This window comes from Arachis hypogaea, chromosome 20 (genome assembly GCF_003086295.3).
Source record: "Arachis hypogaea cultivar Tifrunner chromosome 20, arahy.Tifrunner.gnm2.J5K5, whole genome shotgun sequence".
Taxonomy (NCBI): Eukaryota; Viridiplantae; Streptophyta; class Magnoliopsida; order Fabales; family Fabaceae; genus Arachis; species Arachis hypogaea.
In genome coordinates this window covers 15097644-15119238 of record NC_092055.1, presented here as the reverse complement: position 1 = coordinate 15119238, position 21595 = coordinate 15097644, and the positions used below count along the sequence as shown (strand labels likewise).

General features: G+C 33.4%; 1 protein-coding gene across 1 annotated transcript; it reads left to right on the top strand.

Annotated features, from left to right (window-relative positions):
- The first annotated feature begins 258 nt into the window (after positions 1–258).
- LOC112785158 (stemmadenine O-acetyltransferase) lies at positions 259–5356 on the top strand. The gene is made up of 3 exons (XM_025828602.3): positions 259–720; positions 2239–2858; positions 4909–5356. The coding sequence occupies exons 1-3, from the start codon at positions 357–359 to the stop codon at positions 5257–5259; spliced, it is 1335 nt and encodes a 444-aa protein (XP_025684387.1). The 5' UTR covers positions 259–356; the 3' UTR covers positions 5260–5356.
- Positions 5357–21595: the final 16239 nt, after the last annotated feature.

Here is a 21595-nt window from a genome sequence, read left to right as displayed (position 1 = left end):
GCAAATAAAACATCAATAATGGGTGGATGATTTTAAAGAGGTTGGGAGGACACATTGATGGAAAGTTTTTTTTTTTTTGTATTATTTAAGAATTTCAAAGTGTCAAAATACACATTTTACATGTTCAAAATATAAATTGAATACAAAACAAAATTAAGTGAGATTATATACATTTTTTACTAATAAAAAGGTGATAAAATAAAGTTCAATGTTAAAAATTTATGGTAACCCACTTCATCTATAAATACACATACAAAGCACACATACACAAACACAAATCAATAAATAAAGCACACATAAAATCAAAGCTTGTTCAACAACTTGAACTAAAAAAAAAAAAAAAGAAGAAGAAGATCATGAAGAAACTAGAAGTGGAAGTAACCTCCAAAGAAATCATCAAACCTTCTTCTCCAACTCCAAAGCACCTTCGATGTTACCAACTCTCTTTTCTTGATCAAATATCTCCCATGGTCTACAACCCCACCGTTCTCTTCTACTCTCTCGACCAAATCACCCAATTCAACTTCAATGCAACCACCACCACCATCTCCAACCACCTCAAGAAATCTCTCTCCCTTGCCCTAACCCATTTCTACCCTCTTGCAGGGCGGCTCGACGGTGGCAAGGGTTTCATCGACTGTGCCGACGACGGCGTACCTTACATAGAAACAACAGTGAAGAATTGCAAGCTTGCTGAAGTTACTCATAATCCAATTCCTGGTATTAGAGATATTATATAGTTAGTACCTAGCTATTAGATATTTTAAAATTAGTGAAAATTCAAGTACAGTCAATTTTATATGAAGTTGATAGTTGAGAACTATTAAATAATTTGACTGATTTAATTAAATTATTATTATTTAACGCCTCTTATTTATCAACTTTACATGAAATTGATTGAACGAAAATTTTCACCTTTCAAATTTGTTACTAATTGGTTTCTTTTTGGACTAAAATGAAGTTACTATCTACATAATTTGATAGTTTGATACTTCGATGCATGTGGCCTTATACATATGTTGGGAAATAATTTTCGAAAATAACATGTTAAGTTCTTTCTTCACTTGAATAATATACAGATTTAATTAAATATTATTATGTTAATAAAAATAGCAACTTTTAAAATTATATATTAGACTCGTAAACTATAATCATATGTCTTTAATTACTAAAGCTTCTGAAATTTTTCTTAGTATATATGTATTTGTGTAAATTTTTTAGATTGGATAAACTATGTCATGGACTAAATATTATATTCTAACAAAAATAATCTCAAAAAGATGCAAATAATAAATAATTGAATAAGCCTCTAATAATTTAAAAAAGACAAAAATAATAAAAGAATATTTTTTATAAATAATAAACTATTTTTGTATATAATTAACAAATAACATATGAATTATCTAATCTTTTTTAGAAATATTTGCATAATTATTTAGAAATTGTATAGACAAAACGGATCAAATTTGATCTTTATAATTTTTCATTCAAAAACAAATCAATCATTCAATGTGTGTTTTATTATTTTTGTATTTTAAATTTTAACATGTATTCTATAAGAATAGCTAGTTTGATTTAGTAGTTAATTTTTTATATATACGCAGATATAATTAATGTAATATTAATTATTTTTATCATATTTTTAAATTTTTTAAAACTTATTTATTGTTTATATATTTAAAAGTATAGTTAATACTTAATTTGACTCCTAAAATTTGAAATTGGATCCAATTTGATCTTTAAAAATTTAATAGACTCAAGTTGGACCTCAAAATTTACAATCGTAACTTACATTAACCTTTAAACTAATCTCCGTTTATGACTTGTTGATTTGATAAATTAACCTGTTGCCATTTGGATTCTTTACTTAACTTCTATCTGATCAAAGATTTATTAGAATACCAGAAGTTTAATTATTGCTCCCAAAACCACAATTTTTAAATTGAAGTTGTTATTGTCATCTTTGTTAAGATATTAGAGAGTCAACCAAATTTTTAGAAGATCTAATAGGTCTTAGTCATGTGAAATTTATGTGAGGAATCCAAATCTTAGGAATCAGTTTAAATCTCCTCTTAAATTTTAAGGACCAAATTAGGTGTAACTCATTCAAAATGATATTTTTTCTTTTTCTAATAAAATTCCATCTTTAATAATCTTCGATGTAAAAACTTTTCTATGTACACTTTGATCATCTAATTTATTTATTTTTTGGTTGCCATATATGAATTTAAACACCAGGAGAACTGAACATTCTGGTTCCGTTCAAACTGGACGACATAACCAACATCATATTCGGAGTACAGCTGAACGTTTTCGACTGCGGCGGCATTGCAATCGGCGCGTGTCTTTCCCACCAAATCGCCGACGCCTTATCCTTCTTCAACTTCCTTAATCATTGGGCTTCCATTGCCACCAAAAAACGCAATCCACCAACTCCACAGTTTCTTTCATCAAAGCTTTTCCCACCGATAAACATCTCCGGCTTCGATCCGAGAAGCGGCATAACGACGGAGAACGTGGCGTGCAAGTTATTCTTGTTTGATTCAAGTGTTGTTGAAACCCTAAGAGAAAATTACGCAATGGAAAACAATAATGATGGGGAGAGAAAACCAACTCGTGTTGAGGCTTTATCTGCGTTCATTTGGGGCCGTTATGTGGCAGTTACAACAGAATGTTATGAAGATCCTGAGAAGAAGAAGAAGAAGAAGAGGAGAATGTATGCTGTGGTCCATGCTGTGAATCTAAGGCCGAAGATGGAACCGCCGTTGCCGGAAGATTCGTTTGGAAACTACTACCGAATCACCATGACGATTCCATCTTTGAATGCTCAACAAAAGTGTTATGGACTAGTGAAGCAGGTAATGTGAATTGCACTTATATATTTTTTATGCAAAAGTACAGGTAAACAATAAAAATACTAAATAAGGTCAATAATAGATATATTGGATATTTAATTTAATAGGTATCTAGATGATGGTGTTCATTATTTTTAATTGGATAGTTATTTCTTTTGATTCGATTTACTCATGCACAATTAACAATGACTGATGTTCAATTCACTAGGTATACAAATGGTTATTCTAATATTAAAATTTAGGAGATAATTTAAAAATAGAGTATCTTTTTATTTTATTTGATCAATTCTATAACTTATTGTTTATATTATTTACAAAAGTCATTGTCTACTTAGTAAAATTTTATTTTTATTTCTGTTTTATTAATATTCGATTTAAGATATGTTCATGCTTGATGGACAAAAAAAAATTAACCACCAATCAACTATATATAACAGGAAAAAAATTCATACAGGAATTATTATTTTTTATCAGTATTTTTAATAATTAGATTAATTTTTTTAATTTAATAATTTAATATCATATTATTTATTTATATTTTAAAATATTATTAATTTTAGCTCAAAAATAAATTTTGTTGATCTATTAATTTTATATTTTAAATGGTCAAAGACAAACACGATAAGCAAAATAAAATGTAAAAGAAATATGGTATAATTTATGGTTGTTTTTTTTAGTTAATCAAGATCTTCAAATCCGTCATAATAAGTAATTATCAACAATAACTGTATGATTTATGACCCATGCAAATGCATAAACATTATAAGATGCTTACAGAAGTTATTTATATCCCATTTCAAAAATACCACGCATATATTAAAAATTATCTATCAAATTAATTGTTATATATTTGTGTATTTTTTTTGTGACTATATATATATATGTATATATATATATGTGGGGAAGTTCAATCGTTGTTGTATTTTTAGATTGAAATTTTTTATTTATTAAAATTAAATTATAAATTTTTCTCTAAATAGATCATTTTTTACAAAAAAAAATAGTTGATTTCAGTAGAGAAGATGTTTTGTTTCACAAATTCATAACTATTTATGTTGGACCAAGTATTAGAAAAAAAAAATAGAAACCATAATAATTTATTGAAATTTGTCCACTTACTTGCAAAGCCCAAACATAAAAAATATCTTTTGGACAACGAAATTACAAGTCTTTCATGTAAATTGTTGCGTTCCACACTAGCCTAATAGATGTCAGAAGTGAACCGGTGTAAAGTTACTGGGTTACTGGGTCACTGGATCATTGGTTCAATCAGTGAGTCACTGGTCGAACCGATTAACCCGGTATAATTAAATAATTATATAAAATTTAATATTTTTTATTATAAGTATTTTTATTTTATTTTTATAAAAATAATTATTATTTTCAAATTTTAATACTTTATTAATTAGTTTATATTTATTGTATTATTATATTATTATAGGTAAAAACTCACATACAGTTGTTTTCATATGAAGTTGATATTTAAGAACTGTTAGATGATTTGACAAGTTTGACTAAATATCATCTAAAATTTTTCAATTATTAATTTCATATGAAAACAACTGCATGTGAGTCTTTACCTATTATTATATACTACAAGTATTTATTGAAAAAATAATATTAATAGATATCATATAATCATAAAAAAATAAATTGTGATTAATAAAATTTTTTTGTTTATCTTTTTAATTTGTATATATTTAATAAAATGTATAGTTAAATAAAATATAATTAATTTTAAAATGAGTGACTTTAAAATTAAAATAAATTGAATATAAATAAAATATATATATATATATATATATATATATTATAATTTGTCTATATTATAATAAAAGCATCCCAGCATAGTTAAATTTTATAGTTAAATTTTAATGTATACTTAACATAATTTTTTTTATTACTAATATAAACTTAAATCCTAAAATTATAGCAATTATAACTATATGCTAGAGAAAAAAAATATGGTAATTCCTCATGGGATATATTCTCTTTGGTTCTATATATATGGGACGTAGCTTCTATTTATTTATTAGTAAGATTTATTTTTCAGGTGAGGGATGAAATAAAGAAGATTGACAAGGAATACATTAGAAAACTTCAAGAGGGAAATGAGCATTTGGATTTCCTTAAGGATAGTTCAGAAAGGGTGCTTGTGAAGGGAGAATTCGTTTCATTTAGCTTCACAAGTCTATGTAGGTTTCCTCTCTATGATGCTGATTTTGGTTGGGGAAAACCAACATGGGTAGGTTCACCTGCCTTAACTTTTAAGAATCTTGTTGTGTTTTGTGACACTAAGAATGGCGGTGGCATTGAAGCCTACGTTAGCTTGAAGATGGAAGACATGGAAAAATTTGAAGCAGATAAGGAGTTGCTTGCTTGTGTGAACAAAAATAAGCCATAGAGTATCTTGATTTTGATTAATGAATGTATCATCATGTGTATGATTGTGCAATGTAATTAACTAATAATGAAAACATCAGTTAAGGTTAGTGTTCGAAGGTTGTTAAGAGTACCTGCAAACTAATAATGTGGATGGTCCAAGCACACTGGATAACTCCTCCAAATACTTTTTGAACGGTGGTTAAGAGTACTTCAATGGATTTTAACGTCAAAATCAATAGGCATTTTAGCAGAATAGTGTTAACATAAAATTATCAATTACCTAAAGTGTAGAAATATTTATAGAAATAAGTGTAGGTGTTTATTTTAGAATGAGAAGTAGTCCTGCTGCAGGTCATGCAGCGATTACAGTTAGGGTGAACAAATTCAGATCCGATTCACAATATTTATGGTATCTATATTTGATCTGTGTAACATCCTATCACACAGAGCTTTACGCTTAAGGCATAAAATAGAAGTGGTGTGATATTACCACCTCTAAAATAAAATATATATACAATAATATTGAAAGAGATACAGTACACGAGGAGCCTTGAAAAACGGATAAAACAAAAACGTATAATAAAAAGCGCAACGCTCAGAAAACATGATTACTTGCGTGTGAAGAAAACTAAGGTTCACTAATATATATACACAAAAAATAAGAGTAGAGGGTCAAGATTACAAAATAACAAGCTCCTAACTCTAGCATGTGAAGCTAGGGCTGACCGGAGAATATTTATACATATATATATACATAACCCAAAGTCCAAAATACACATATATAAGACCCTAGTTCTCCATAAACCTCTAAAAGGTACAAAATAACACAAGTATATATATGGAGAGTCTATACACATATATCAAAAGACCAAAAGTAAAACTCCAAAATGTATCCACTTCGCTGCAGAAGCCTAGCGAGGTGCCGCTCGACCTGCATCTAAAAAACAACAATATAGTATGGAACGTTCTCAGCATAGTAAGGGTGCCACGCACATAAGATATAAGGTCGTGGAAATGTCAGAGGCAATCCTAGAACGCCGACACTCAAATTATAAAACTTAAGGAACTAAAACAGAACCCAAAACTCAAGGTGGTTATCTAAGACTTTCTAAACTAAACTAATTCCTTAGATCTAACTAAACTTAAATAGAACCCTAAATCTCTCCGCCTTTCCTCCGTTGGAAAAGACAAATAAGCAGACAATGACAAACACAAGTAGGATGCAAGTAATACAAATAGTAAGGATAACAATTAGCATATTATAGTCACTTAGGCAGTCTCAATTAATGCACAAACAAGCAAAGTCACACAAATACATATGATGAATGTCTATCCTATTGGCCGTGAGCTCACGCGTCGGTTAATTGCCAGAACCCGACATACCCGGTAACTAACTCGGATACCGTCTCTCGAGTGCGCATCTCCAGGAGGCATAAGATCGGGGGTTTAGTGCTCTATCACCTTCTCTTGGAGGCATACACTAGGGGAAAATAAATCGGGAGATTAGTGTCATACCACCTTCCCCTAGTGAGGCCGTGCCATACCGGTCGGGGGTTAGTATCCTACCACCTTGCAGACAGAGAGAGAAAGAATGTGAGAGAATACATCGGGGAATTAGTGCCCTACCACCTTCTTCACATCCCACAAAACACAATTACAAGGAATACGGGAGAATAAGATCGAGGGATTAGCGCCCTACTGCTTTCCCCGCATCCAACACATCAAATATCATCTCTATGTCCATTTATTTTCAAAGATTCATCATCATTATTCCTTTATATTCATACAGTATAACCATGGTGTCTCACACATACATCTCATATACTTGCATCTTTATACTCAATTCATTATTTAAAAGTAAGCTTACCAAGCTAGCCCTTCTTCCTAGCTTCTACTCATTACTAGGCATGCTATTAAGATCTAGGGTTAACAGAATGAAAATAGAGGTTTAGAGGTTGAAATTTGAACTTTAAACATAAAAATTCATTTTTTGCTGAAACAGGGGTCACGCGTACGCAACCGTGCATGCGTACGCGTGCGCGCCAGGTAGAAATGCATGGTCGCGTGTGACCATGTTCGCGTATGCAAAATCCTCAGGTCACGCGTACGCGTGGGCGTACATTTTGTCAAAAATTTGACTAAGTCTAAAAATCTGCAGAATTGAGTTTTAAATCCCAAATTTCTAACACGCATAACTTTTTTGTTTCAAATCATTTTTCATCCTTTCTTTGAACGGTGTAAACTTCACGGACTCAATTTTTATATAAAACAGATTTGAAACAATTTAGGGGTCTGAAAGTCGAGTTATGACTCGCCGAAGTTCGGCCGAAAATCCACTTTTTCCCCAAAACCTTAAACCTCAATTTTCTTTCAAACCAAACTCAAAACCAAACTTCTATACCAACATTCAACTAGCAATATACCAAGGCACACCAACACCGTACTAAATTGTTCACATCACACCACCCTCAGTCATACTTCATTGTTATACAATCTCAAACCTAAATACCTCATTTTACATCAACAATATCATCATGTACTTACTCTATATATATAATCATATCATCACCAACTCAATACTCACTACAACAATTCCTTAAGATAGCGACGGTTTTTTTGCGGCGGTTTTATAAATGCGCCGCGAAAAGACAAACTGCGACACATATAGCGGCGGTTAAAGGTCGGGGCTGCAATCAGGCCGATATTTAGCGGCGATATTGCTGTCAGGTTGACATTTAGCGGCGGTTTTTTTTAAACCGCCGCTATATTGCCGGTCTGGTTAGCATTTCGTGGCGTCTTTTCGAAAACCGCCGCGATATGTCCACCGGTGACTTCTTGTTAGGCATTTTGCGGCGGTTACGTTTAAACCGCCGCAAAATGCGTATTACCACATATTCCATTGTTCTCTTTAGTAAACCATCTTACGTTTAATCTATTTAAGTAACGATTACTATCTGAAGATACTTATGTTTAAATCATTGTTACTTAAACTCGTAACACTTTTTCTACATTTGTTTTACGTTAAAAATATTCACAAGTTACTTGTAAACTCTATATATGTTAACTCATGTGAACAAATTTACCAATAAGATTTTCTTGATGACGTTATTAGCATTTAAAAACTGCATTCAATCATGGATGTAAAAGAAGAAAATAAAATCAAACTCTAATATTTATGAAGTTAAAACAAAGTTCTAGAGAGCATAAATCAAAGTTACTTCTCTTTGAAGTTATGCCTTACTAAACCTAAATCAAGAATAAACACGTACAACTGCGACCCAAATCATTAAACTAAGGAAATCAGCGTAACTGTTATATTAAAAGATCAAAATTTCTCTCCAACATCGTATTGACCCGGCGAAAAATACTCTGTTATGAATCTATGGGCTTCACGTTTCAGAGGATCTGATATTTCATCTCCATACCATGGCATTTTATTCAGATCAAAGCACATTTTCTTAACATGTATATCATCTTGTTTATCTTGTTTGTCTTCTAAAGTTTCTTCCTCTTCATCCGGAACCTTATTCAGATCAAACTGCATGGATCTATCGATTGCGACAGAGGATACATCATCTAAAATGTCTTCTGAATCAGACTCTTCTCCATCTAGACTGTCAGGAACTATTTCTCCGGAATATTCAGGTAAGACTGAAAATATCAACATGCACATAATAGAATGAGTATACATAGAAGAAATTGAGAACTCTGGAGTCATTAAATACTGACTTAGAAAAAAAACCAAACTATAAGATGCTAAGACAATTTTAAAACTAAACGCAATATTTTCGACAATTACCATCACCCTTGTTAGTAGTTTGGGCAATTTTCTTAAACAGAAGCTCTATAGCAATTGTTGTGATTGCAGAGGATGACGAAAACTCCTCATTTTTCATCGATCCTGTTCCACCGTCATGTTATGTTCACTATTGTTTTCAAAACGTAACACTAGTGAAATTATATTGCTTAATACATAGCAAGATTATGATAAATGTAACCCTAAGAAAAACAACAGCTGTAGAAGGAATAAAGATTTAACGTAAACTAACTTTTCGTATTAAAATCGTTGAAAGAACCAAAAAGTTTGCTTTTACTCATGAGAATTCACAATAACATAAATATTTAACTGCAAAAAAAAACTACATAAGTATAAAGTAACCAAAGAAAACAACGTACAACGCTGAGATTATTTAACTTAGTTTATGACAGAAATATCATTTTTAAATTACATTAACATGCTTCATACAATGCATTACGCGACATCATCGAAATTCTCTGAGGCATTTTCTATGAGGCCTTCTATATCTTCCTCCCTTGTCAACAGTAAATCTCCAATGTCACCTTTCGCTGACATGTTCAACCCTGACTGTGGAGAAAAACCAACTTCATCTTCTTCATTCTCTTCTCCCATGTCATACAAATCCCTTGGTTTCACATGAACCACAACACTCCATTCTTTAGCTACTTCATCATCCACATAGTATACAAGCTGAGCCTCTGATGCCAATATGTACGGTTCATCTTCTTCACGATTACCAGTGTGTATTGGACGAGAGAAATTAACGCTGGTAAGCCCCAAATGGTCTTGTTTGATGCCTCTACTGGTAGTGGTATCAGCCCAAACACATTTGAACAATACCACTGTGAAGGAACAGCTATAATTTAATTCAATTATGTCTACAATTTTTCTGTAATACGAAACACCACCAATGGCCACTCTATTATCCCGCATGCTTGCATAACTTCTTGTATTAGATGATACATATACTCCACTATTTTGTGTTTTCATCCCGTTTTCCTTTGAGATAGTTCTAAACTTGTACCCGTTAACATTGTACGCCCCAAAACGTCTGGCCTGAATCATGGGACCGCACGCAAGCAACTGCAGGTCTTTCGATTGAAGCGTACTTTCCATAAGAACCTGGAACCACATAACATTCATGCTTTATATTAAAATCGGTTTCCATATAGTACTAATTCCAGGCTAAAAACACATTGGTCAGGTTAATATTTTGTCAACCTTATGCTTAAACCACTGAGGAAATTCTGCATGGACGATACTATCTATCTTAGCTTGCGACCTTGTCTGATGACGCAAGCTTCGCTTTGTGTTTTCCCTAAATGTACTTTATTGGAGAGAAGAAAATTAGTCTAACTAGTCACTGAGAGAAAAGAGTTATATCGGTGTTTTATAAATACATGCGTATACTTACTCAAGGAATGGAACTATGGCATCGCAGTTGACTAGCAAATGACGATGAGCTTGATGTTTTTCCATTGGACTGAGTTCGAAATGCGATACAGCCCCTAATGCCTTTCCAATAGCTGGGAACATACTTTCCCCTAAATTATGAAGAACGTCAACGGGCTCATCATCAACTCGCCTTGGTCGGTTGATTCTAGTCTCAATATTATCCAAATACCTAGAACAGAAAGTCAGGATTTCCTCAGATAAATAGCCTTCTGCAATTGAGCCTTCCTGTTGTGCCCTATTACGAACATATTGTTTCAGACGTCCTAAATACCTTTTATATAAATACAATGAAACGCTTAGTATATACATAATTAATTGAACTAAATGTACTAAAGGGATTTATCAAATAGCTAACCTTTCTATTGGATACATCCACCTATAATGTACTGGTCCACCAAGAGTAACCTCATCAACAAGATGCACGGTGAGGTGAACCATGACGGTGAAGAAGGATGGAGGAAAAATCATTTCCATATGACACAAAGTTTGCACAACATGATTCTAAAGCTCAGCAAGCTGCATAGGGTTTATGGCTTTCCCACAAAGTTCTCGGAAAAATGACGACAAATTTGCAATCACATTAGACACCGGACTCGGAAGTGCATTCTTCACTAAAATTGGGAGTAATTGTTCCATCAGAATATGACAGTTATGACTCTTCAACCCAGATAACTTGCATTGTCGCAAATCAACACAACGAGCAACATTGCTAGAGTAACCATTTGGAAAAACCACATTCTGCAAAGTCTTCAGGAACACATCCCTCTATGAATTCGACATCGCAAATATTGCAGAAGGATATTTACCACCTTCTCCCGGCTATAATTCAGGCCTTATACCCATGCATTGTAAATCTCTGCGAGCTTTAAGATTGTCTTTAGATTTGCCGCTATTGTTTAGGATAGTGAAGACTACATTGTCACATACGTTTTTTTCTATATGCATCACATCGAGGTTATGACGCAACATCTGATCCTCCCAGTACGGGAGGTCAAAGAAAACACTCTTCTTCTTCCAATGCGAGTCATCTTCACTTCATCTACATCCTGGCCATTGCGTCTTTTTTTGGTTGTCACACTTGAACTCTTCCCAAATAAAACGTGCACATTTGACTGTTGCCTCAATACATCTATTCTGGATAACTTCTTTGGCGGATCTCTACCATCGACCTGCCCGTCAAATCTATTTCGGTCTAGTCTGTATTTGTGTCCCTGATTTAAAAAGCGTCGATGGCCCATGAAACACCATTTTTGACTGTCTTTCAGCCGATGTGTCTTAGCATCCAAGTTACACGAAGGACAGGCTAACCCACTGTGCATATTCCAGCCAGATAGGTTTCCCAATCCTGGAAAGTCGCTGATAGTCCACATCAATGCCGCACACATCTTGAAAGTGTTTTCCTCTTTGGCATCATAGGTTTCAACGCCATCCCATAATTGTTTCAACTCATCTATCAAATGCTGCAAATAAATATCTATGTCGTTGCCTGGCATTTTCGGCCCAGGAATAAGCGTGGATAGGATGAAAGATGTCTGCTTCATGCAAAGCCAGGGTGGTAGATTATACGGAATAAGACTCATAGGCTAGATGGAGTACTTTGTGCTCATATTTCCAAAGGGATTAAATCCATCGCTCACCAAGGCTAGGCGAACATTGCGTGGATCCGCCAAAAAATTAGTATACTTTGCGTCAAACTTTTTTCATGCTTCAGCGTCCCTTGGATGCCTAAGGAAACCATCGTTATTAGACGCCTATTTATGCCATAACATATCACTCGATGTCTTGCTGCACATGAATAACCGCTGCAGTCATGGTATGAGGGGAAAGTAACGAAGGGTTTTGGCTGCTATAGGTTTTCCATTTCTCTTCACTGGTACGTTGAGCCTAAGAATAGAGCCCTTTTGAGTCTTCTGCTTCCATCTTGAACACCCACATTTCTTGCACCTAGTCAGGTTCGCATCATCACCTCGGTACAACATACAATCATTTGGACAAGCATCTATCTTGGCGTATTCAATACCCAGCTTTCTTATTATCTTCCTGGCTTCATACACTGTATTTGGAAGTTTTGCTTGTTCGAATGCGTCCCGCAATAAGTCAAGAATCATTGTCATTGCCTTGTCACTCACACCGCACATACACTTGATATGATAAAGCTTCACTAAAAACGATAACTTGGAGTACTTTGAGCATCCGGGATATAACTCCTGTTCTCCATCTAACAGTAGATCGTTAAAATCCCGCGCCGCGCGACTTGGACCTTCATACAAGCTCGGTAACACGTCTTCATCATCTTCTGCATGTTCGATTGTTGTGATATCCTCACTCCCATGTTGTATCATGAAATTGCATGCCTCATTGACCATTTGGTGCATTTGATTCACTTGGGATATCAGATTGCCATCTACTCGTCCTAATCCAGGACTCTCTTCAACCGGATTCTCACCATGACGCACCCAAATAGTATATCCAGGGGAAAATGGTCGTAATAACAGATGGTCGTATGCATCCTCTCTTATTTGCATAAGTTGAAACCCGCACTTAGGACATGGACACTTTATCATGCCATCAGAGGATGCATTCGCAAACGCAAAGTCTAAAAAATGGTTCAGTCCTTGCCTATATTCCACACTACTCCGTGATTTTGAAATCCAGGTTTTATCAATATCTAGTATAGTATCAAAATATAGCGAACTAATTAATAGTGACGTAAGAAAAGATGAGAAAACAAAAAGGTAAAATTTTCAACCATCAGAATTATGACGATATAGTTTTAGCTAGCAACTTAGTTTTAGCGAATTTCAGTTGATATGAGATTTAAAATGGTTTGCAAAATATAAAAAAATGTGTTTCCTTCGCTTACTGTCATACGGGAAATTATGGCGAATAATACTCTCGTAAAATAGTACCACATATAGTCTTATTAGTATTTTTTTTATGGTTTTGACATTGTTATTATTTAAAGTTTGTCTATGTACTTTAAAGTGCACAGTGTGTAACTAATGTCTTTTATATAATGTATGAGAACAATGATTTATTTTATTATATTTATTTTTATACTAAATAACCAAAAAAATTTAAGCTTTATGTTTGTTTTTTTTTGTTACTTATTTTACTTATCTATAATTTTTAATTTAAAATTTATGTTTATTAAGTAATGTTTTCTCCTAACAAAAAAAATTATGAAATCATATTTATATTTTTATAGGAGTACAATCTTTATATTAGGCATATTAAATATGATTTTTTTAAGACACTCCATGAACTTAAATGAATGAATATTATTTTTAAAATGAACCATGATATATTGATACAAAATTCGATACAAAAATTATTGTGTGTAAATTTTTTTTTAAAAAAATAATAAACATCTCGCTAATAACAACATTGGAACTTAAATTTAGACGCTAGAGTATATTAAAAAAGTACGTTAATAATTTAAAGAGATAAATTATTAGTGTAAATTTATTTTTTTTTAAATATTATCCTTGTTGAACTATTTTACTTTTATTCCTTAAAAAAATATATTAATGAAAATATTTGTAACAATAATTCACATCCAATATAAATATCTTTATGAGGTGCCCGAAAAAAAATACGTAGAAAATTTTTTACTTTAACGTAATTGACAAAAGAATTTATTTAATAATAAACCTCTCTTTACGAGTTATATTAGAATTTAAATTTAGACACTAATTATTATTATATATTGTATAAGTATCAAGAGTATATTAAAATAGTATGATAATAATTTAAAGAGAATAATTATTCTTTATACATTTAATTAAAAAAATTACCTTGTTTAAGCTATACTCAAAGTTGAGCCATTTTTTATAATCTTACGATTGAGAGCAACCAATTTTTTTAATTTTCAAAATTTTCTTAATTCTGTTGAGGGTTAATGCAAAATTTACAGAACATGAGTACGTGATTGAGTATATAATTTTAGATTATAAAAGTAGGTATAAAATAGAAAAAAATATTGGACACCAATCCTTTTGTATTTATTTATTTATATAATAAATATTTTTTATATTGTATTTGTGAGGTTCTGTTTTTGTATGTATATAAAAAAAATAATTAAAATTGATATCTCTAATAGTAATTTTTCATCTAGCGTTAATTTTGATTAGTATAATCCAAACAACATTTATTAATCTATAATCAATTTTGATACAAATATTGTCAAACATAAATCATCTAAACTTAAACTTACTTTTCATCAAAATAAATTTTATAAAATCAATTTTATCCAAATTGACATTTGCAAACTGAAATCCAAACACATACTAAATCCTTTTATATATTGTGATATAATTGGTTTCAGCAACAAAAAAATTGAGCGAAGACAATATTTACTATATTTTTATAACTTGCAAAAATTATTACACCATATAATAATTAATCCCATAATTTTATACTAAATAATACTATTAATATTTAAATATCCTTATAATATAGTAATGTTATAGGTTGTTAATTAATATACGAAAATTTTGATGGTTATAAATTATAAGCAATTATTGTAATAAATTATAATTAATAGAATATTTCTAATTATTTTAATAAGGATATTAATAGTTATAATATTTACAATAAAAATTATACAATAAATTATGATAAGAATAATCTTATGTTCATTAATAAAGATATTATTTTTTAATATATGTATAGGTATTATAAGTATAATATTAGCCTGTTATAGTGTAATAAATATCATTCTTATTATAGTTATTACTTATTACTTATTTAAGGGCATAATCATATAACAATTGCTAATTATGGTTTGTCCGGGCAACACGATAATGTTTTGATTTTTAGTAAGGAAAAAAGAAAAAAAAAATAATGTCCCTAATGGACTACCCGCAAGCCCCACTCCTCCCAGCCCCAAATCTGAAAAATGAAATCAAAAGAAACATAACCTAGCCGCCACCGCCCTCTCTTAACCCCTTCCGCAGCCATCGCCCAGTGCAATCACAGCAGCCCCCACCGCTCTGCAGCAACGCCTCAACCTCATCGCCGATTCCATTGTCGAGTTATTTCTTCTCCTCGCCGTCGCCGCGAGTTCACTCTTCTCGTCGCCGTCAACGCCGAAGTCTCTCTTATCCTCACCGTCGCAGTCGAGGTCTCTGTTCTACTCGCCGTAGCCGTGGAGCTCGCATTTTGTCGGCATCAATATCGCTCTCTGTCTAGCGGTCCCTACCTCTGGTTAGCTTAAACAATGCTTCCTGAGTTTGATGGTAGCATTGCAAGGAACAAGGCAAGACTAGTGGCACAAGGATATGACCAAGAAGAAGGAATAGACTTTGATGAAATCTTTGTCCCTGTTGCCCGAATGGAAGCTATAAGACTTCTCTTAGCCTATGCTGCATTTTGTGGTTTTAAATTATATCAAATGGATGTGAAATGTGTATTTTTGAATGGTGTGATAGATAGAGAAGTATATGTGGAGCAGCCTCCTGGTTTTGAAAATAAAGAGCATTCTAATCATGTTTTCAAATTATCTAAATCTCTCTATGGTTTAAGACAAGCTCCTAGAGCTTGGTATGAGAGACTTAGCTCTTTTCTTTTGAAAAATAATTTTCAAAGAGGCACCACTAACACAACTCTATTTATCAAGAACTCTAATGATTCTTTTATTCTAGTCCAAATATATGTTGATGACATTATTTTTGGATCAGCCAATGAATCTCTCTGTTCTGATTTTGAAAAACTCATGACAAGTGAATTTGACATGAGTATGATGGGTGAACTTAATTTTTTCCTTGGGCTGCAAATTAAACAAACTGAAAAGGGTATTTTCATTCATCAAGAGAAGTATGCCAAGGAATTAGTTAAGAAATTTGGTATGGAAAATGTCAAACCTATGGAAACTCCCATGCATCCTAGTTCAAAATTAGATAAGGGAGAAACTGAGAAAGATGTTGATGAGACTAGGTATAGAGGAATGATTGGTTCTCTTATGTACTTAACTTCCTCTAAGACCCGATATTGTGCTAAGTGTTGGTTTGTGTTCTAGGTTCCAATCCAAACCAAAAGAGTCACATCTTTCTGCAGTTAAGAGAATCATTAGATATGTTCATGGAACATCCAATTTTGGTCTTTGGTATCCTAAGATTGATGATTTTTCTGTAGTTGATTATTGTGATGCAGATTTTGCTGGTGATAGAGTTGATAGAAGGAGCACTTCAGGCTTATGTTGCTTCCTTGGGAAGTCCTTAAATGTTTGGTCAAGTAAGAAACAGCCAACAGTGGCTCTATCCACTGCTGAGGCTGAGTATATAGCTGCTTCTTCATGTTGTTCTCAGCTTTTATGGTTAAAAACACAGCTTGCCGATTACAAATTAAATGCTGAAAATATTCCCTTGATGTGTGATAATATGAGTGCCATTAATATTTCTAAAAATTCAGTTTTGCACTCTAGGACTAAACATATTGAAGTGAAGTTTCACTCAATAAGAGAGCATGTCCAAAAGGGGGATATTAGCATTCAATTTGTTAAATCGGAGGAGTAATTGGCAGATATTTTTACAAAACCACTTGCTGAGGACAGATTCTGCATGCTTAGGACTAGTCTAGGAATTTTGAGTTATGATTCTGTGTTTGAAAATTGCTGATGTATTTGCTGGAGCCTTTTGTCTCATAAACAGGTATGAGACAATTCTGGGCAGAAGAAGAGCGTTCCCCTTAATCAGCGTGATTTGGGCTTATTTCAAGTAAAGAATGATTTGGGCCAACCTCAAAAATCATATCTAAATTGGTCAAATGTGTTTCCTTAAATCCAACTATCTCTGGGCCCATATATGAATGTTACAATTTTTGTTTGGTTGTTATTTTTTGATGGGCTGTGTGTTTAAAATTTTTTTAAAGGATTTTCATTTAATGTTTTTGATCCAAAAAGATTTTCAGTTTGATTTTTTCTCAAAATTTAAAATTAATTTCCCATTTTATTTTATAATCAAATCAAAATCCTTCTTTTATAAGGTCATGTCTTTTCAAGTCATTTCAAAAGGTGATGCAGTTGCATAGTTTTATAAATCTACTTTTGGGTATGGTTACCAACACTCCCTCTCTTCCCTCCATAACTCCTTCTCAAACCCTTCGGTTTTCACCACTACCCTCATTACCCTTTTCCTTCTTAAACCAAAAACCACCAGATGAGGAAGAAAACCATAGCGCACAAGCCTCCTCGTGAAAAGGTGTATAAGCTTCCCTCCAAGCCTTCCATTCGCTCCCAAGACCGAACCTTCACACCTTCACCATCTCCTCCTACCTCTCCTCCTCACACTGCTCCCATGGCGCGAACCAAAACCACACCAAGGTATCCAGCCCCTGCCAAACCGACGCCACCACCTAGGACAACGCCATCTAAATCAAGCTCTTCGAAACCTAGCTCATCCAAGGGTAAGCGTCCTACTGTTGAAGAACCTGTTCCTGAGACAACAAAACCTAAGCCAAGGTCTGTTCCTTTGCGCTCACAAAGAGGTAACCCTCATCTCCCTCTCAAATCTGTTAGAGAACCAGACATTGATCCTTTTGCTCATAAATCGCACTTCATGACATCTTACTCAGACTATAACCCCCATCGTTTCAAATCTGCCATGAATCACGATTTTTATGAGGGAGTTATTCAGTATCGTACTCTGTGTCCCTCTTTTCTTGCGGATTTACCTACTTTGAAAAAGAAAGGTTTTCTTTTGTTGAAAATTTGGAATTTTTAGATTGGAATCACCTTTTCAAAATCAAAAAACTTGTGTATCCACTGTTAGTCAAAGAATTTTATGCAAACATGACTTACCATGAAGGAAGTGTGCATTCTTATGCTAAGGGTAGAGACATTATTTTAAATAATGAAACTATCAATGATTCTTTGAAGTACACTGATGTTGGGCCGTGTGCTTATACGTCTGTAAAGTGGGATGAAGGAGTTGGTATCTCTTACCATGATGCTTTGGCTCACATTTGTGAACATGTTTCTTTAATTGATGGCATCACACCCACTCACAAAGCCCTAGGATATGAACGTGCTCAGTTGTACTGAATTGTCAACCACATCTTACTTTCTCAAAGTGATTCATATCAAAAGGTCTCTTACACAGACACACTGGTTTTGTATGTCCTAATCACCAAAACAGAAATCTCTTTTGCCTATTTGATGGCTAGATACATGTTTGATTCTGTTAGAAGTGAGAAAGATAAAGCACTACCTTGTGGCATGTTTTTAATTTGCATATTTGAACATTTTGGTGTTGACCTGTCAAATGAGGAATATGAAAACAGACATTCATACCTAAAAGGGGGTGGTTCAGTGAAACAGCAAAAAAAACCCACTAGATCTGAAAGGGTGGTCCTAGATGATGAAGATGATGACTTTGTCCCTGAAAAATCTCCTGCTCCTTCCACTGAGGGTACTTCCATCTCTACTGGGAAGCAATCTGCTCTGCTAAATATTGTCAAGGATGTCGTCCAGGAGTTTGTCTCCCAATTCAATCATATGATTGCCATGAGCAAGGAACAAAGGAAGCTCGCTAGCAAGCATGAGAATTTCCTAAGGAAGTCAAGGGATAGAGTAGCTGTGTTCATGACCTTCATTGATAACCTTCAAAAGGATGAAGACCCTGCCACTGATGTTGAAGAGGAAGCTGGTTCGGAGGGGAATGGTTCTGATGCCTAGAAATTGTCTCATGAAAACTACTGCTGCTGCTCTCTTTTTGTCTCATGAATTCTGTTTCTTTTGCTATTATTGAACTGTTTTATTTTGGATTACTGTAATAACTCTAAATATTGCTGCACTCTTGTTAGCTTAGTTAAAATCTTGAACTATGATCTAACCTTTTCTTGCAGGATTTATAATCATATTTTTTGTTGGTCTTGCCTATTTTCCGCCCTTGATGACAAAAGGGGGAGTAAAGCTATTAGGTTAGGAAATGTTGTTTTTGACTGCCTTGAATGATGAAGTTCATTGGTATTACTGCAGCCACCAGTATTGTTTTGGTTGTTTTAGTTTATGACCTTGTTTGGCTACTGTATTAGAACTTGCTTTCATAATGTATTGGGCTGACTCTATAGTGTTGTTTGTTCTATATCCCTTAGATAAAATAGTTATATAGCTCTTTATTATGTTCTCTTTAAGTAAAATGTACAACAAGAACAAAAAGGAAAGCATGAATCAAGGGGGAGCTACTCTTGAAAAAGAAAAGGAGAGCAACACTAAAGCAAGAAACATCAATCAAAGGGAAGTTTTCCAACTTTACCAAATTTCAACTCTTTTGATTTTTGTTTAAATATGTTTGTCATCAAGGGGGAGATTGTTGAGTTAAGAAATTAACTAAATTAATTAGTGATGACAAACATTATTTTTGGGCAAAATAAATAATTAGTGTTAATTAATTTCATTACATATTACTAATTATTTATTATTGCAGGCCAAAATTTAAGAGCCCAAATGAAATGAAAAGCAAACTGCAAGGATATCGGGCTTAAAAAAAAATCAGAAGCCCAAGGAATCAAAGCTGAAGAAATCAAAATGGGCCAAGCATATCACTACCCGATCCAAGCCCTATTTGATTTCAGCAAGCAAATCCCTCTCTTTTTCCTTACCAAAAGCAACGTTCACTTTTGAACCTTGCTCAGAAACTCAGAAAAGTGAGAAAGAGAAAGAGAGAGCTTCTTCACTAAGCCAATTGTCAAAGAAGCAAGAAAGAGAAAGATTAAGCTTGAAAGGCAGATGTCAAATCACCAAGTTCAAACCAAATCAAGCTTAGGTTAAAGGTAACTCATTTTCTCTTGCATGCATTAGATCTTCTTCTTTTCTTCCTAACTCTCTGCAAGTTCGAAAATGGCATACAAGGGAAAGGTGTTTTCTGCCCTAATCTGCTGTATATCTACGATCACAAGTGATTCTTGGGGACCAAGTAGCTTCTCAATGGCTCAGATTAAGTTGACCATTGAAAGACTCTTGTGGTTGTTGCTTTATGGCTTTCGGTCAAGATGAAGAAGTTAGAAACAAAGTTTCTACTCTAAGGTTTATTGAGAAAAAGTGAATCTGTGGGTTGGTGAAGCTCAAGGCTCAAAGTGTTGACCTTGGAAGAAGAACCCAGCAATATGCAAGGAGATAAAAGAAGACTTTGTGCTCATTCAGAACCAAGGAGAGAAAACCAGAGTTTGAGAGTTGTGTTCTGAAAAGAAGTTCCTCTACTTGGATAATGCTTTCTTTCAAAGAAGCATTCGGCCAATACTAAAGAACTCAATCTGAGGTTTGCAAATCTGGTTTTGCACATAGCGAAGAGGCTGTTGATGAAGTCAATCTCCTTCATGTTTTACTGATTGTAATGTACTTTTCTATGTTTATCTTTCTGTAATTTCTTGTGAGAAAAGGCATTGTGAGAAAGCTTAAGAAAAAGCCATGAGTGGAAAAAAGCTGAGTGATACACTTGAGAGAAAAGCCTAGAGTTATTTTCAAATTTCTTTAGGTATGTCTATATCTTGTATATTGTACCTGTGAGGTATCCCTTTCTTAGTTGGGTTAGCACTAAGAGTGAAGAGCTAGGTATTAGCATAGCCAATGTCAAGTTAGGTTAGAACTTGAGTGTAAAAGGATTGTGTTAATCCTGTGGAATTGGTGTATGTAATACTGTTAACTATAGTGGAAATTCCTCCATAGTTGTGGAGGAGACTGGACGTAGGTTGCATAGCACAAGGCAACCGAACCAGGATACATGCTGGTGTTAGCTTTTCTCTTCTCTACTGTGTTCTGTTTTCTGATATTTATGAGACAAAAATAAATTGTCTCATAAATTTCTGCTGTCAAGTACAAACAGAATCAGAATTGAAAGTTTGTTTTAAAGGGTCATAACAGCAACTTAAAAGGAAGGCATATATTCAACCCCTATTCTCTAAACCTACCACAACCTTCAAAAATCCAAAAGATTAATTGAAATTTTGCACTTAGATAGATCTCTATCTTGATGAAGTTCTAAGTAATAGTCGTTATAGGTGTTTTATCATTTTTGTTGATGATTTTAGTAAAAATACTTGAGTGTATTTTCTAAAACAAAACTCAAAAACATGTGATACCTTCAAGATATTCAAGAAGTTTGTT